The 16,179-nt window shown below is 54.6% G+C and overlaps 5 protein-coding genes across 5 annotated transcripts; 1 reads left to right on the forward strand and 4 right to left on the reverse strand.

The window, feature by feature from the left end:
• Positions 1-1,172: 1,172 nt before the first annotated feature.
• Positions 1,173-2,850, reverse strand: AYL99_05322 (hypothetical protein; the record flags this gene model as incomplete). The annotated part of the gene is made up of 5 exons (XM_018836834.1): positions 1,173-1,404; positions 1,451-1,617; positions 1,655-1,807; positions 2,148-2,397; positions 2,426-2,850. 5 exons carry the CDS (start codon positions 2,848-2,850, stop codon positions 1,173-1,175), a joined length of 1,227 nt encoding a protein of 408 aa, XP_018693687.1.
• Positions 2,851-4,541: 1,691 nt separating this feature from the next.
• On the reverse strand, positions 4,542-5,482 carry AYL99_05323 (hypothetical protein; the record flags this gene model as incomplete). Its single annotated transcript, XM_018836835.1, has 2 exons — positions 4,542-4,920; positions 4,998-5,482. 2 exons carry the CDS (start codon positions 5,480-5,482, stop codon positions 4,542-4,544), a joined length of 864 nt encoding a protein of 287 aa, XP_018693688.1.
• Positions 5,483-6,189: 707 nt separating this feature from the next.
• On the forward strand, positions 6,190-8,195 carry AYL99_05324 (hypothetical protein; the record flags this gene model as incomplete). The annotated part of the gene is made up of 2 exons (XM_018836836.1): positions 6,190-6,596; positions 6,656-8,195. The coding sequence occupies 2 exons, from the start codon at positions 6,190-6,192 to the stop codon at positions 8,193-8,195; spliced, it is 1,947 nt and encodes a 648-aa protein (XP_018693689.1).
• Positions 8,196-9,920: 1,725 nt separating this feature from the next.
• Positions 9,921-11,811, reverse strand: AYL99_05325 (MFS transporter, SIT family, siderophore-iron:H+ symporter; the record flags this gene model as incomplete). Its single annotated transcript, XM_018836837.1, has 2 exons — positions 9,921-11,475; positions 11,534-11,811. The coding sequence occupies 2 exons, from the start codon at positions 11,809-11,811 to the stop codon at positions 9,921-9,923; spliced, it is 1,833 nt and encodes a 610-aa protein (XP_018693690.1).
• A 1,816-nt stretch (positions 11,812-13,627) lies between these two features.
• On the reverse strand, positions 13,628-15,670 carry AYL99_05326 (hypothetical protein; the record flags this gene model as incomplete). The annotated part of the gene is made up of 7 exons (XM_018836838.1): positions 13,628-13,635; positions 13,704-13,890; positions 14,044-14,443; positions 14,516-14,684; positions 14,740-14,851; positions 14,912-15,496; positions 15,554-15,670. The coding sequence occupies 7 exons, from the start codon at positions 15,668-15,670 to the stop codon at positions 13,628-13,630; spliced, it is 1,578 nt and encodes a 525-aa protein (XP_018693691.1).
• Positions 15,671-16,179: the final 509 nt, after the last annotated feature.

Raw genomic sequence — 16,179 nt, forward strand, 5'->3', positions numbered from 1 at the left:
CCACAAGATTGGTGCATAGAAAGCTGGATCTTTTTGCTCCCCACTTACGTACACACTCGCGTGCTCGGGGTCTTGGTTGATCGATGTGTGGAAGTCGCCCATCGAGGTAATTCGCGCACGTCTCGTCTCACAGCTGAACCGGACTCCTCCCTGGAGTTACGTACCTGTGTCGCGCGAGAATTAGTCAGGTGATTTACTGTACCTGTCCCTTTGATGACCGAGAAGCAGGAGAAGGGAATCACATCTCCGGGCTACGATCGACAAGTGGCTCAAAATGGGGTCAATCCAGCATCATTCTTCATGTACTCCGTACTTCAATCTGCATATGTGAGCATGGTGATGGGACCGCCTTCTCTCGAACCACTGGAGTAGGCACTCCACAATATCTGTTTCGAAGCAAAGGAATCCGCCAAATGAACCCGCTCCAAGCCCGTTTGTGCGGGCCTTGGTGCTGCAGATTCACGGCAGATGCAGGATGGTGGGTGTTTAGAAACTTTTCATTTATTAGTGCTGGCTGTTGCCCTAACACTAGGCAGGGACTATTATTCAAATCAAGACCTCCGGCAGACCGTTGGCCCCTTTTTTCCGGCTTCCCCGGAACTTTTCAGGATAGCGGCCGGTTCAAGAAGCGAAGTGACCATGTGTGCAGTGAAAACATGGCATTGAGTCGAATAGTTTGGGTGTGCAGAATCCCCGTACCATGTACCGGGCACATACCTAGAGGCTACCGTTTCCACGAGGATTGCAGACCGAGATGAGCCCGAACCGAACATCTGGAAAGAGAAGAACTCAGTCTTCTGGCTGGTGTGACCCCACTAAACGCTCGAGCATATGCCCTTTCCCAGTCACTCCTACTTTAGTATTTCCCTCGCCACCTGAGCCTGACGACGAGCCCGGACTGCTTCCAGAACCAGGACGCCGCCATCTTCCATTCTGGCTCCCTCGACGCCCAATCCATGTCGAAGTGGCGCAGGATCTGTGGGATGAAGTTGCCCATCTCGAGGACGGAGATGTTTTTGCCGATGCACGTGCGGGCTCTGGCGCCGAACTGGAGGAAGAAATTGCGAGTTAGTGCAGGTAGGTCAAAGAATAACAAACAAGGGAGAACACAGGATAGGTGAGAAGGCCGTGAACAACAATACCACAAGAAAGCTTCGGTCCATCAATTTCAGTTAATCAGGCGAGGCCCCGAGCCACCGTTCGGGTCGGAATCCTTCCACATCGTTCCCATAGACGGCCTTGTCCATATGAACGACGGGGCCCGTGATGCCGACGCTGGTGCCGCCCGGGAGATAGACATCGCCGATCGTGGCGCCTTCTGGAGGCACGTATCTCTCCAGGGGCAACGCGACGCCCGGATGCAGGCGCACGGCCTCTTTCATCACAGCTTGCCCGAGGAGAAAGCTTTAGCGGATGAAATCCAGAAAGAAGGGGTGACTGATGGACATACAGGTACGGAAGCTTCAGACACTGCTCATACGAGATGTACGTCGACAGCTCTTCTCTCCTCTCAGCCTCATCGATCTCTGCCCCGAGTTTCTCGTGCGCCCGCGGCGTTTTGACCAGGTAGTAGAAGCACGCGCGCAGCGACGCGGCTGTGGTGTCGGAGCCGGCAATCTGTGTTGTTCGCCGGACGTGTCAGCAGGATCATCACCCCCTCCCCAGTTGCGTTCGTGTCGCCGGGTGGTGGTGGTGACGGGATCTTGCCGTCTTTGGCCTCCTTCTCCCGTAGCTGCGCGAGGAAATCGGTTCGCCCCTTCCGCGCGCCCTCCTTGGTGTCGTATCTGGCAATCTCCTCTTCAGTGATCTGCCGTCGATATGTTTGTTAGAAAGGGACTTCAAGACTTGGCCGTCGGGTTAGGTAAGCGGACTGCCTCCTGACCTTCAGAAACCTATACAACGCGTCGGGAAGGTCTGGGAACAGCCACTTCAAGGCTCGTACGACGTTCCGGTTTTCGAGAAGTCATGGATGCAGTTCGGGATATTGCCTTATGATCTTGACGTATTGCAGTCCCCTGTCACTGAGCATGTATGGCTTATCAGTCTCGTCTAAATAAAGCCGTCGCCCAATTCCAATGACAGCAACGGCCTGACGAATTTCGGACAGCCTTGGGGCCAACTCACAGGTCTCCGATCATGTTATTCACGTCGCGGAGTTCCTCCAGAAACCCGAACCGGTGCTGGAACGTCATGCTCGCAATGACATCGAAGGCGTCCCACTGCACCCAGACGGACAGCTCGATCGGCTGATCCTCCAGGTCCCGCATGGCGTTGATGAAGATGGCCGTACATTCGTCCGCGTACGGCTCGTAGTTGCGCATGTTGGTCATGCCGAACAACTGCGCGACGGGCCGCTTCAGGTTGCGGTGGGCGAGGGGCTCACGCTCGGTGAAGACGCTGGGCATGCATGACCTTACCCTCGTACCAGGGGCTCATGGTGTTGTAGAACTCGGTCCGTGTGGTTGTTTTTTTGCTGACTGTTAGCAATGTGCCCATGTTCTTGCCCCCCGTCGGCATGCCTCTGCTGGACCTGGTACGGAAGAAAAGGCGATTCACCTTGACAAACTTGCTCTTGATGCCGTAGATCACAGGAATCTCTGCCGGGTCAGCGACCGACACGTGGTTCGGTCCCACGCGCACCATCGGGCCGTACGCCTCATGGACATCCCGATATCGCCTGGGACCATCACTGCCGGCGACCAGCGACAGGCGATACAGACGGGAGAAGCGCGCGGACCAGGGACCCGGCAGCTTTCGGAGGCCTGGCCGGAATGCGATCCGGATGCAGTGCAGGCAGTACGCGGCGAGCAAGGCTGCGAGCAGGTAGGAGAAGCTGGGAAAGAAATCCATTGTGGACACCAAAGCGATGCATTGTTATCAGACCAGATGCAGAGGATGTATGGTATGATGGGATGAGAAGTATTATGGACTTCAGTCCATTTTCTCTATTTTTTCCAACCGCCTCCCCTGAGAGTCTGTAAATTCAAGCCATGCCATTACACGCCCTATTTAAACATCCCCAGCACAGTACAGAACAGGACAGTACAGCCTTACCACCGATACACATGCAACTCTTCATCACACAGCCCTCCCCACAAACCCAAATATACCTCTGACGCGCAACCCGCGTGTCCCACCTCATAAGGCGGGCTGGGCATGGGGGAACCCAAGTGTGTGGGGGAATTGCTGCAAGCGGTCAACATTTGGCGGGATCGAGGGTTCGGATGATGCGTGTGTGCTCATGAAACCGGAACCGGCAGCAACCTCAACAACGGCCTCCCGGGAAACTGCCTACATGCCGATCACATGTGCTTGCAGTCTGGCTCAGCTATTTGTCGGGCGAGAAGCTCCGGTCGCGTGCGTTGGGCGGTCGAGCAAGCGAGCAAGCGAGCAAGCAAGCAAGCATATGGCTCTATAAGGCGGCATATCGGTCTTGAAGGCTCTCTGCGAATGCTGCAATAGTGGGGAGCTGATTCCGTCTGTATCTGCTTAGCATATATGTGGTCATCATCAAGGAACGGTCTGGGGCGAGGCTGAGCTGCTGGCTAGCTATTATATGTAAGCCAGGATTTTGGCCCTTGGTCTTTGCGAGGCATTTTGCGACTTTGTCTCCCTTCCCCTCTTGGCTATTGCATGGCTGTGTCTGATTTATAACGATAAATCGATACTAACAGATATCTGACAAACACTTCACCCGGTTGCGAGGGGAGCATGGATGGATGATCAATACTCTGGGATGAGACATCGATCCCTCCTCTCCAACCCACCGTAGATGACCAGGATGGACGGGACCACGACCTCGGTATCTTGCCACTCGTCGGACAGCTTGGCCTTTTTCTGTCCTTTTGGGCGAGACGGTGTCTGGCAAACCTGTTTAACCACGTCTGACCCTTCAGGAGCAACCATTAAGCGACACACTGGCATCTGGTGGCATTCGCAAAGCTGATCAGGCCAGCGAATGGCAATGCGGGTTGGTTGAATGGGGGGCCGGCATGTATAGTAAGCGTTGTCTGAGTGTTGTGGGCGTCTGATAAATGATGGGGATTCGTAGTAAGCTTTATCTGAGTGTACCCACGCCAAGGGAGTTCAAAGCCTAAGTCGGTAAATGGCGACATAACCTAGGTAAAGTAGTTGAAGGCTCACTAGGCCCACTGATGAGCTGCCGAATGGGACATGCATTGCCGAAGAAAGAAAGGCACTAACAAGCCAATCTGAGGTGGGAACTCGATGCCCGAGTCAGTTTCTCTGAGTTGGAAGGACGACGAACTGCCTCTGGTCGGTCACACAGAGGCTCGGGCTGCGTTGGACTTCTTGGTATACTGTCACATCTACACTGGACGAAGTATTTCGAGCAGCATCTGGCCTAGCTGTGAATGAACACTTTGATAGCGAAATACTCAATAGTGGTAAACACGCGTGTCGCGTATTGTATCGCACTGGACGCGTCGCGGGGCCCATGACGTCAGTCCGAAAATAAGGCAGATGAGGCGGTGAAGCTGGTCGAAATGCTTGTTGACCTTTATCAGAACCGTCACTCATCACTATGTCCGGATGCCTCGCTCCTTCAGCGCCGCCTCCAGTTTGTTCGTCATGATGTACTCTGATCCCGCGTCTCCCCATTCAGGCTGTTTCCTATAGTGAATCTTGTCGACGCTGCACTCCGCCGCCTCGCCCGACAGAGTGTCGTCGTCGACAAAGCCCATGACCGCGCGCACAATGGTCGACTTGGGTGTCACGAACTCAGGCGGAGCAACTTCCATCAGTACCGGCGTCAGGCCCGTGTCGACAAGTCCGGGGCAGATGCAGTTCACTGTGATGGGCTCGCCGAGGATTTTCAACCGTTTGGCCAGGGCGCGAGTCAGGCCCACAATCCCGTGTTTGGCGGCGGTGTACAGAGGGATGCTGTCTCCTGGATAGAGCCTGCACAGAGTCGGTCAGTATCGGTCTGGGACTAACAGGAAGGAAAACGGCAAGCCCAAAGGATGTGTGTAACTTACCCACACATGGAAGACGTGAAGACTATCTTGCCCGCTTTAGAAGGGTTCTGCCGGAAGAAATGCAGAGCCAAATAGGCACTGTAGACCATGGCATTGAGGCAAACATCGATCACCAACTCGTTCGGCTTCGCAGGCACACCCGGCAGGTCTGGCAGAAACTCAGTGGCCGGCGCCAAAAAGTTCATTCGATCACCAATGCCCGCGTTCGCAAACACGAGATCCAGTCGGTGCCATTTGTCCCACGTCTGAGCAAAGGCCTTCGCCTGTGCGTGATAGTCAGTGACGTCGGCCTGGACGAATATGGTCCTTGTCGGGTCAAAGTCGGCTTGCACGGATGATATCGACTTCTCGTTGAGGTCGACGATCGTCAAGTTCCAGCCTCTGGAAGATAGCTCTTGGGCCACAGCAAGCCCCATCCCGCTTGCGCCGCCAGTGATATACGCCACAGGCGCTGAAGCTCTCGCCGCATCACCGTTGGTAGCCATGTTGCTTATGTTTAGGACGATGTATCAACGCACCTGTCGGGTCTAACTCTCGCTGCTACTGCTCTGCTTGTTTGCTCTTTTATACGAAATCTACGAGAAATGTTCGGGCCCGAGAGGATCACATGGCAATAGCCAGCAAAGCAAGACCCCGCAGGTCCACGAGACCTGGGACTTGTTGCACGCTCGTTTTCGTATCCAACCTACTACCGAGGCAGGACGTTTTGGGTAACGAATGCGAGGTTACCACAGCATCCAGGTTCGGCTGTGGAACAACATCGCAGGACCCAAGGCGTGCTCGTTTCGCAACGCATTCCCTTTACACTTTGCAGACCTCGGTAGCTGGATGGACTCTGCGACCCGAGAGAGAGATGCGGGGCGATACGATAGCCGCCCATACTCCGCGGTTTATTCTGCAAATCTACACTATTATTGTTTCACATTGAGGAGTGGTAGGTACAGCTCTTCGGCTTGATACGGTAATACACGTCGGGCCCGAGAGTCAGCAGTCAGCTCACATATAACTTGGCCAAGGACAGACCCTCTCTGTCTACATCGCTGTCGGACAACCTGACTGCTTGCGGATAGATTGAAGACTGCCTTGCCACTATTGACAGCGACGGGCGTATCAGCAATAGAACGTTTGTATTCACCGCACAACCCAGGGCCTGTCTACGAATCCTGTCAGAAATCAGACGTCAACTAAAACAATGGGTTCAGTCGAGGTTCTTGTACCCTCTGATCTCTTGGGCCCAAAGCCCCCCAAGACGACACTCGAATCAGACATCTCGTTGGCCTCCAAACCCGATGATCTCCCCTTCGACCCTGAAGCGCTGAGGCGCAAGTATATGGAAGAACGCGACAAGCGACTAAAGTACGGCCAGGAGAAAGGCGGTATCAACCAATATCGGCTGGTTGAGCATGGCGGCCCCTTCGCGCATTACCTCCGGGACCCATGGGTAGAGCCCGGCTTCAAGCGAGACCCCATCGAGGAGCAAGTTGACGTTATCATTATCGGGGGTGGGTATGGCGCTCAGCTCGTCGCCGTTCGATTGATCGAGGCTGGTGTCACCAATGTGAAGATCATTGAGAAAGCAGGTGATTTTGGAGGAACCTGGTACGTCGATTCCCCAGTATTGCGCTACGAAGCAGAGTATTCCTGACTCTCATCAACAGGTATTGGAACCGATACCCAGGTGCTCAATGCGATATTGAATCATATATTTACATGCCTCTTCTCGAAGAGCTCAATTATATGCCGACCGAAAAGTACGCCAGGGCCAATGAACTCCTCAAGCATGCTGAAATGATCGGCCGTCGCTGGGGCTTGTACGACAAAGCGCTTTTCCAGACGGAGACGCACCGTCTCGAGTGGGATGAGAAGAGCGGGTTGTGGACGGCCAAAACCAACTGGGGCGATAAAATCCGGGCAAAGTATGTCATCCCAGCTGCTGGACCGCTCCATCGACCCAAGCTCCCTGGTCTCCCGGGAATCGAGTCCTTCAAAGGTCACTCTTTTCACTCGTCGAGGTGGGACTACAACTACACTGGCGGTGACACCACCGGCAACCTCCACAAGCTCGCGGACAAACGTGTCGGCATCATCGGTACCGGTGCGACTGCGGTCCAAATCGTGCCTCACTTGGGAAAATGGGCCAAAGAGGTGTACGTCTTCCAACGCACGCCATCCTCGATCGACGTCCGCGGTAACCGGCCTACTGACCCTGAGTGGGCCGCCTCCCTGAAGCCTGGCTGGCAAAAGGAGCGCATGGACAACTTCAACATCATCGTCAATGGCGGGATTGCGCCCGTCGACCTGGTCAAGGACGGCTGGACCGACATCCTGCACAAACTCCTCGCTCGCTGGCAACCGACGGTGGGCAACGAGCCGGCGGATCCGGCCAAGGCGGCCGCACAGCGCCAAATAGCCGACTATGAGAAAATGGAATCTGTCCGGGCCCGCTGCGACGAAGTGGTCAAGGACCCCGTGACGGCGGCGGCGCTGAAGCCGTGGTACAACCAGCTGTGCAAGCGGCCGTGCTTCCACGACGAATACCTGGACGCATTCAACCGGCCCAACGTGCACCTGATCGACACGGCGGGTAAGGGCGTCGAAGCCATCACGGAGACGGGGGTTGTGGCCAACGGCCAGCTGTACGAGCTGGACACTCTCATCTACGCGACGGGCTTCGAGCTCGCGACGGAGTGGAGCCACCGGTCCAACATGGAGGTGGTCGGGCGCGGCGGCAAGACCATCACCGACTGCTGGAAGGATGGGTCGCGCACGCTGCATGGCTGGACGACGCGCGACTTCCCCAACTGCTTCTGGGTGCAGATCGTGCAGGCGGCGCTGTCGCCCAACTTCCTCCACGTCACGGGCGAGCAGGCCGAGCACCTGGCGTACGTGATCGCCGAGTGCCAGCGACGCGGCGTGCGCACGGTCGAGCCCACCGCGGCGGCCGAGGAGGACTGGATCAACACCATCCTGGAGATGGCCAAGCTGCGCGCCGAGTTCCTGTCCGGCTGCACCCCGGGCTACTACAACAACGAGGGCACGCCGAACCCGTCCGCGGCCAAGAATGCCAGCTACGGCGGCGGGGCGCCCGCGTTTTTGAACCTGTTGAGGGACTGGCGGGCCAAGGGGCAGCTGGAGGGGTTGGACCTGACGTATGAGGAGGGGGGGAAGGATGAGAAGAAGGAAGAGAGCGCATCATAACGTGGTGGTGACTGTGACGAGGATCTGGATGTGAATGAAAGATATCCAAGATTCATTCCGCCGTCAATGGCATTTACATGTGTAGCTGATTTGATTCATACTCCGTCTGTATATTGCTGGGGCTTTTTTTCCTCAGAGAAATACATACGTATAACTATAACTAACTATATATATACATTATATACGCCCCGAACTGTGCTTCGTCCATTACTGTTTTCGTTCAGGAAAGGGAGCGAGGCCGCTTTAATCGCGCACGTGACGGAGCATCGAAGGCGCCTGGTCGAGCACGGGAGAACGTCAAGGGAGCCACGGCAGACCCTGGGGGAGAGCGCCCAAGCACTGGGCGAGCCACAGGGAGCGCTGCCTGATGCCAATCCACAGAAGCCAGTTCGGGCTCAGAGGTCCCCTTCGGGCCTCGACTATAGTTGCACAGCGCGGGCATCAATCAGCTTAGCCCCCATGTACCTTGCTTTTGGTGCTGCACATCTTCGGAAGGGCCATCTTCCGGGACATGTTGTCAATCGACACATTTGTCATACTTGAAACCTTTGCGACGAGGGAATCGAACAAGTTCCTCTATAAGTTTGGACACACAATCCACGAAGGTAGGACATGTACTGTACTGCAGGTCGCATATATCCGCGGGCAAACAATGACCTAAATGCCATACCAGAACACTCGAGGAATGCTAAGTCATCCAAGGAGCGGGGGCGAAGGTGTAATCGAATAGTGTTCACTGGTGCTCGAGTTTGATGGCCACATCACCAGTAGGGACACCGCGTCCTGCGTAGACCAGTCAGAAACATTGTTTGATTGTCTCTCGTATCCTACCAATGTATACTTTTCCAAACGAGCCTCATCATATACAAGATGTAGACAAATTTTGGTACTGTAACACCGTTCGGGAAAGCTGTTGAATAAGTGGTTTGTCGATGGTCGGGTGAGTGAGCAGGAAAATTGCAGTACAGACTTCACTCACGTGAACGCAACAAACAACACCGCAAGATACAATGTTTTTCGACGAGAAGGATTCACCGGAACTCAACTTCGGACGCTTCAACCATTTGTTGTTGTCTTAAGGAAGATCGAAGCCGGCATAGCTTATGCAGCACTTATTGATGGGGACGGAGTCGAGGATTGTATATGAAAATACATATTTCCTGTGAAGTGCGCTGTCATTATCTCCAACGAATCCTGGAAATATGCGCCCTCGAGTCACTACTAGTGTTGCAAGCATGAAAATCGGATACGCGAGTTGTTTTAAACGCATTCCCAACCCATGGACTAACATCAGGGACGTTCTCGACGAAATCCGAATGATCAACATCGTGCGGTCAGCAAGATCTGGAAGCCATTGGTGCAGGTTCGTGTTCTTCCTCCGTTACTATTCGTAAAGTTGAGCAACAACCCCTATTTGTCTTTACCGAGTGAGCGTGGCTCGCCCAGATCCAGAAAGGATAAAGGTTCGACGGGTGTTACGGGCGCTTTAGTTCGTTGCAAAGACCTGTCATCTTGGTGCCATTTCGGGATCCTTCACTAAGCTATACATCCTACCTAGGTTTTTGAATCACTGATTATATCAAAATATACATCTCACCCGGCATCCTGCGCATGTCATGAAGATGGGAATATCCCAATCCTAACACTCACTCTTCTGCAGTCGTGCGACGTCGCGGTCAACGACCCGGCTGCGATCCGCGACCGACACGAGAAGTCTTGTTCGGTCTACAACAGACCAACCGTCCGTTGCTTCATCGTGCGGACATCCACATCTTGCCAGAGCCCGACGCTCACAAGGGTGATGGTGTAGAGACTGGTGGCGGCGATGAGCATGTATCGCTGAGTCTCCGCGTAGCTCCTGTTGATGGCGTCTCTGGTCGGGCTGCCCAGAGGATAGCTGGCTTGGACGGTCAAGTCGCCGTAGATGTTGGCGAAGTTTCCTTGCGCGCTGGCCGGAAGATACTTGAGCAGTTTCTTCGGGAAGATGCCGGTCCACATGGCTCCTGCGATGGTCGAACCGATAGCGGAGCCAATGGCGATGACCATGCTCTCGCAGGCCAAGAGGGCGGGAAAGTCGCGCTGCTTGGACACGGCCATCAGCGTCGTCTGCTCGGAGGTTACCAACACACCGCCACCGAAGGCGACGAAGATCTGACACATGACGATGTATCCGATGTTGACGTCGGGTTGGCGGAACTTGATCATCAAACCGACACCGAGGATGGTGAGTGGGACACCCCAGAAGAGAGAGTAAAGTTTCAGGCGGCCGCTGATGTAGCGCAGGCAAAGTCCGTAGACCAGACAAATGAAGCAACTGCCCATGGTGTAGATGTTGCTGATGTAGGTTGCATGAACGACGGTCTGGTTGAAGAGGACGATGAGGAGCGAATAAAAGTAGTTGTCCCAAATATACCAAGCAGTGTACAGGGAAGCCGCCATGGTGTAGGTGAAGATGACCGTGCGATTCTTTAGCAGCTCCCAAGGGACAAAGGTGATGGGAGCGAATTTGGCTTCCCAGACGGCGAAGGCGATGACGAGCAAGCCGCCAAAGATGAGGAAGCAGATGATCAAGGGAGATCGCCACGTATCCGGTTGGTAGGAATAGATGTTGAAGGCCAACAGGAAGAGCGCCAGACCAGTGGCGAGGATGAGGAGACCGATGACATCGAACTCCTTGAGGTAGTGGCGGGTCTTCTGAGCCAGAGTCATGTTGCCTGTGGCCCGTGGAGGGATGAGGCCAGCCTTGCGCGCCTTTTCCTGCGCAATCCAGTGCATGATTCCGAAGGGAGCCATGACGATGGGGACGAGGATGCAGAAGATACCGAAGCCCCAGTGATAACCCATGCCGTTGATCACGCTGTCGGCCGCATATCCGTAGACCCAAGTAGTGATGAGGAATGGCGAAGAAGAATAGCCGATCATGAAGCCTCGATTCTTCAGTTTGGAAGTATCGGCAATGCACACGGTAATGCTAAAGTCGATGCCATTGTAGCCCATCCAGTAAAAGACCTGAGCCGCACAGTAGGTCTGGACATTTTTGCAGCCGGCCATCATGATCAAGCCCATGGTCATGAAGGCCACGCTTATTGCAAATGCATGTGGTCTGCCCCACACGTTCATGATTTTGGCATATGGGAGCTTCCAGATACCGGCAACCAGGGATGAGATGACGCTCGTAAGGGCGGTAAGCGAGTGTTCTTGAAAGGAGCTCGTCACGTAGGGAGTCAAAGTGTTGATGATGCCGTTTGAGAATGCGAGGAGAAACGAAATGAGCCAGATGCTGAGCGGCATCAGTACACAGGATCCGATCAAAGCACTAGGGTGAGATCTGGACTCACATAATATACAGGAAGATGATTTCCGTTTTCGACCATGCATAGGTCATGGCCTGCACCGCCTGTACACCATGTTCGGCATTGGTATCGATCTTCTCGACGGACTCATCGTCGGATGTATCAGCGAGCGACGAGGTGGTGTTGCTGCGGACATCCTTTTTGAGGGAATGGTCAGAGGTGGCTCCATGGTCGGCGAGCACGTCTGACTGTGGCTCGGAAGGCTTACCGCCCAGGGCTGCCAAGTAGCCAGGAACCTCCAGCTTACCAGCGAGAGGTTTCATATCAAAGTTCAAGTATTGGAATGGTGGGTGGACGTAGGGGGGACGTCACAACACAGATTGATAAACCAGATTGATAAGATAAAAAGTTCAATCAGGCCAGGGGCCGGATCATTTCACCATTATATACACAGGGACAGCATATACCAACCGTAAAACTCCGAGACCGGCGGGGAATGACTTGCTCGCTTCAAGCAATTTCCCCTTGGGTGGAGGGGGCAGCAATGCAAACCAGGTCGCATGGTGAGGTAGCATCTTGAATAGTCGCACGTCTAAAGAGTTCAGACCAGGGAGGCGGAGACCGAATAAAGGGCGACAAGCTTTCTATCGGCCAAGCTGATAGCTCGCGGAATGCTGTGAGGTGGGGATAACAGAGACCGCAGGGAGAGGGCAGACCAGGCGTCGACAGCATCTTGTAGGCAGGCGGGCATCAGATGAAAAATTTGATCTTATCTGATCCGCAGCGGACTCGCTATTGGCCCATGGCAAAAGCCGAATGCCCTTACACGCGGCCCTCGTAGATTGAGTCCGGCTTGGTTCGAAGTCCACAGGTCGTTGTTGGGGGTCTTAGCTTGCAACCGATACACTTGTGAGCGTTGCCAGTTCCTAGTGTAGAGTCTGTCTACGTGGCTCCATGCGGCCAACGGAACAAGGTGGAAGCCGCTCGCTTACCGAAGAATGAAAATGCTTTCCACACGTGGTACAGTAGAGAGCAAAAATCCAAAAAAAAAAAAATTCCACAGTTCTGCCGAGGCCACAACAACAGCACACCGCTATAGACGTATATGGCGGTGTAGCTCTAGATAGGCCAGGACAGCGTCATTTATCTAGTAAATAGCTATTCTATAGTATAGTAGACTACATCAGAATAGCTGACCGACCTCGCCGTGGACCGACGCATTTGTGACGGCAGGGCACATATGATATGGAAAAGGTTCTAAGAATATAATTTCCTATAAAACGAGAGACTGAACGAAGGGAGAACAGGGAAGGAAGGAAGGAAAGAGTGTGACGCTATACTTTTATATAGCGCCTACTCTTACTAAGTCTCTAATATATTAATGTCAGAGCTGCTTCCTGTATAGCCTACAGAGTTAGGCTCCTCAGCCACAGATCCTTTATTGCATGAGCTGGGCCTAGTACAGCACCCTAGCAAAAATATTGAACTGGGGCGAGGCTTCATAGCCAGAGGCGATGCCTCTCTCTGCGGCGGTAGGGACACGTATAACACACCACAACACCACCAAAACAAGACAGATTGGAATGCTTGATTGTCAGTCTATGTCTGTGTACTACTGCCTATGTAAAATACCACTGAAAGAAAAGAAAAAAAGCTCTCCACTCCATCCGTCCTATCAGGAGCCACCATTGCCTCCCTGTACAATGTATAGGCACGTGACCTGACTTTCCCATTACTGTGACTCAATGGAGGAACATGGTGAATTCTACTAGGTCCTGGGGACCGTCTGACTATATACCTTCGAGCAATTTACAGGGTCCTACCGACGCTAGTCCGAAGGCCTTCGGCCAAAGACTAGCGTGACGGTCATTACATTGGCTTGGCAAGCCTGTCAGTCACATTACAATATATGTATCCCCCCCCAAAATAAAACAAGTCAGCTTCGCCAACCTATCGACAACTAACTGTGCTCTTCCATATCCTGTACTGTACGCTTCGCTTCTAGTCGTGACCAGCCAGTATTAGTCTTCTAAAAAAAAATCAAAAAAAAATAAAATAAAACAAATACCGTACTACTCACCTTGGCAGTCCTTCCCTGCCGCGTTTCCTGCTATCATTCATGTTGGGAACCAATTCTATCTATGTATCTTGATGGATACCTCTCCCGGTCTCTCCAGCCTCTCTCTCGGGCTCGTCGTCGAGGCCATCCCTGTACCGTCCGCTCTTTCGACCCGGACCAGCACCGCACTCAGCGGCTTGGTGACGAGATATCGACGGCAGCGCAGCTCCACGCCCGGGTCCACGAGGGACAGGTCGTAGCGCCGGAAGAAACAATACAGCAACAGCTTCATCTCGAGCAGCGCGATGTTCTTCCCGATGCACGAGCGAGGGCCGGTGCTGAACTATGTATGGATCATGGCCAGCCACCGAAGGGGCGGGGTCGGTCAGTACATAAAAAATACGAAAAAAGGGGCCAGCTGGAACATCTGTCACGCAATAAGGGAATAAGGTGTATAAGGTATTTGATGGAGATAGATCTAGATCGATCCACTTACCCCGAGGAAGTACTTGTCCAACTCCTTGCCCCGGTCGCCGTCGAGCCAGCGCTCGGGCATGAACGACTCCGGATCGTGGAAGATGCGCCCGTCCTTGTGCACCTGGCACTGCATGACGTTGACCACCGTGCCGTGCGGGATGTGTGTGTCTCCGATATCGAGTCCGCCCGGTGGGGAGAGGCGTGGCAACGGTCCCGCAAAGGGCGAGGTGAGACGCATGCCTTCCTTGATGCAGGCGTCCAGGTACGGCAGTCTCTGGATGTCCTTGAACAACGGCGTGTCGCCTGACGAACTGTCTCCCCGAACCTCCGCGGTCAGGGTGGCCGTCCGGTCAGGGTTCTTGAGGAGATGGTAGACGATGGCGGTCAGCGAGATGGTGACGGTGTCGGAGCCGGCAATGCTACGTCTTGTCAGGCTGTTCTTTTTTTTCCTTTTTTGACCAATCTCGACTGCTCATGAAGCTATTACTCACATGTTGGTCGACGCATTCGTGGCCAGCTCGGCAAACTCCAGCCGCTCGTTGGTGGCCGGGTCGCGGGCTTCCATGAGGGCGCCCAGGATGTCGCCGCGCTGGACACCGCTGTCGCGTTTGATCCATCTGTCTTGGACAAGTGTGGTTGTTTCCTTCCACGAGAACAAGGCTGTTAGTGGTGGAATTGACGTGCATGGACGCTTCTGGTGACCGAAGAACAATACCTGCCTTTTTCACGTACGCAAAGCCGCTCTTGAGCTCGCGGAACAGGGAGAAGGGGAGGTAGTCCACCAGGAGGTGGCACAGCGGCCTCAAGAACGACGGGAGGAGGAACCTCTAGATGGGAGAAAGGACTCAGCGTTCCCGGCAGTAAGAGCTGTTCCCGATGAGGCTCACCACGAACGTAAACTCGACGCCGGCCGAGATGCACTTGACAAAGTCGTCGATCACGCCGCGCTGGAGCATGCCGAAGCTCCTCCCGAAAGCGAGGTCGCCGATGACATCGAACGCGTAGAACTTGAACCACATGGCGGCGTCCATGGGCTGGGCCCTGGCGGCACAAGCGTCCATCTGGCGCAGGAACACGGCCAGGTTCGCGGCGACCACGTCCTCCATCTTGGTCAGGCTCTGCATGCTGTAGGCGTGGGCGGCGATGCGGCGCTTCCGGGCGTGTGCCGTGCGGTCGATCTCGCTGAAGATGCTGGGCGTGTGCACCACCAGCGCCTCGTAGTCGGGCGACTTGTCCAGGTGGTTGTCGCCGTAGCCCAGCACGCGGCGCACGGCGTCGGCGCTGCCGGCCAGCACGGTGCGGGGGCCGACGCGCACCACGTCGCCGTACCGTCTGTGGGCGGCGAGGATGGCACTTTCGGTCTGGTCCCGGAAGGCATGGTAAGCGAGCCAGCCGGGCAGGTGGCGGGCGAGGAGGGGGCCAGGGACATGCCGGAGGGGATCGCGGAGGAGGGAGTATGCGATATATGAGATCTGGTCACCAGTGTTGTTGGTCAGTTCAGTCAGTCACAGCCTCGTGCCGCATCCGACATTGAAGTTGTCCAGGGATGGATTGTATTCATTCACCAGAACAGCGACAAGCAAAACACTCCGGAAATGGCCCAAGAACACGTCAAGCAGGGCCTTGGTGACGGACGGCGACTCCATGATGCACTGCACGCCTGCAGAAGGATCGAAGGATTGGTGGCTGGCTGGCTGAATACCACAAACAAACCCATTTGTTTATATAGATTGGCCCTTATTCTTAATCTCGTGGAAAGAGAGAAGCTGAGTCTGGGACCTTCTCGTCTCGTCAGCTGTACGAATCTCGCTCTCTCGCTCTTTCGCTTCCAGGCCCGGTGGGGGAGGTCGTTCGTACTCGACCGAGAGTCTCCAGTCTCAGCACAGGCTGGATTGTCTGGACAGCCGACGTACTCCCGTGCTAGACACCTCGCTACCACCTCCACAAATCCGGGGCAAGGACCACTCGTCTGGAGACGGGCGTTCAGGACCAAGAATCAGCACCAAGCGCTACATAGGCTGGCTGTTCGCTTGGGCGGTCCGATATCCCCCCGGAGGAAGAGAAGATAGAGGAATCATGGAGTCAGGAATAAAGGGGAACCAACCAGCATTTCAAAGCTCGGACTCTTCGAAAGGCCGAAGTATTGTCGGAAAGA

The sequence above is a fragment of the Fonsecaea erecta genome (genome assembly GCF_001651985.1).
Source record: "Fonsecaea erecta strain CBS 125763 chromosome Unknown Scaff4, whole genome shotgun sequence".
Lineage (NCBI taxonomy): Eukaryota > Fungi > Ascomycota > Eurotiomycetes > Chaetothyriales > Herpotrichiellaceae > Fonsecaea > Fonsecaea erecta.